The sequence below is a fragment of the Galeopterus variegatus genome, unplaced genomic scaffold (assembly GCF_000696425.1).
Source record: "Galeopterus variegatus unplaced genomic scaffold, G_variegatus-3.0.2 Scaffold6920, whole genome shotgun sequence".
NCBI lineage: Eukaryota > Metazoa > Chordata > Mammalia > Dermoptera > Cynocephalidae > Galeopterus > Galeopterus variegatus.
In genome coordinates, this window is record NW_007733031.1 from 96,236 (window position 1) to 97,475 (window position 1,240).

A 1,240-nucleotide genomic window follows, 5' to 3' on the forward strand; every position below is an offset into this window, starting at 1 on the left:
GCACACACACAGCAGCACTCTCCTCCCCATGCTGGTATTTTCCAACCAAGGGCAAGGGAGAGGTAGGCTGGGGCTGTACTCTTCTCCCCTATAAGCAAGGCAGACTTACTGGCGGTAGTTGTAGGCAATGTCTGCAAACTGCTTCCGTCTTGCTCGGTACTCAGGATCTTTAAAACCCTAGGAGAAAGGAGACACTTGATGTTTCAAGGCTTTGCAGAGAGAGGCCTGGCACCTCCACGATGCCTAATGAGGGCTCATGAGCTATAACAGTGTGTGTCTCCTTCCCCTGATTACACCCTGAAAATAAAGTCTCAGTTAAACTTAGGATAAGCTCTCTCATGAGATATTGTGAGTGATATATTATAAGGTCACTTCCATTCAGCTTGAGCTTTCCTACCCTGGGATTTTGGTGGGCAAATGGTGTGCAGGTGTGCTCTGGTCTTAAAGAAATCTCATCTACAGCATTTCCAACTTATACATTTGCTAAATTAGGCAAAGTTAGTAGGATAGACATCTATGATAAAGATATACAATATCCACTTAATTCCTGATCACTGGTATAGGTCTAGTACTGCCTCCTAACTTCTTAATGGACAAACAGCTACATGCTTATACATGCTTCTGTTATCGCAGTTATTAAAGAATGCCATTTATTGAGTGCCTACTACGTGCCAGTCTGTGTGTGCTAGGACCTTATTTATATCTCTCACAATGAACTTGTAGACCAGCATGGGTAGCCCCTTATTTCCAGAGTAAACAGTGGCTCAGAGAAGTGAAGTCATAGTGAGGGTGAGGCCAGGATTGGGGTCACCCAGCTGCTCCTTGCTCTTTTCACTGCACTTCAGTAACTGTCAGCCTTTACAACTTGGCAGGGACTCAACTCATGAGAAATCTATCTCAGGACGTAAAAAGGATGAGTCTGACTTGCAGGCAGCCTTTTCCTCGTAATTCATAAGCAGCACATTTCTCAGTGAAAAAGACGAAGTGATCTTTGAATGTTTGGGGTGGGGACACACGCCTGAGTTGGATGTGATCTCAATTGATTAAAAGGTCCCATTTGCCAAAAATGCTGTTTGTAATATGTATTTTGGTAAGACAAGAGACTGGTGTCATTATTGTAGAACTCTGCTTTGTTCCCTCCAAGTATTTCCCAATAAGCACTGCCACCTACCACTTAAGCTTGCAATTTTCCTGCCTGGCCATCCCTCCAAACCATCATTTTTCAAAGTTTGATTAATGA

General features: G+C 43.6%; 1 protein-coding gene across 1 annotated transcript in view; it reads right to left on the reverse strand.

Moving 5' to 3' along the window:
- Positions 1-1,240, reverse strand: part of PAH (phenylalanine hydroxylase) — a 55,490-nt gene that overhangs the window by 24,276 nt on the left and 29,974 nt on the right. Inside the window, exon 3 of the mRNA XM_008591443.1 lies at positions 110-177. Within this exon, the coding sequence (XP_008589665.1) occupies positions 110-177 (68 nt within the window). The remainder of the gene's footprint in view (positions 1-109; positions 178-1,240) is intronic.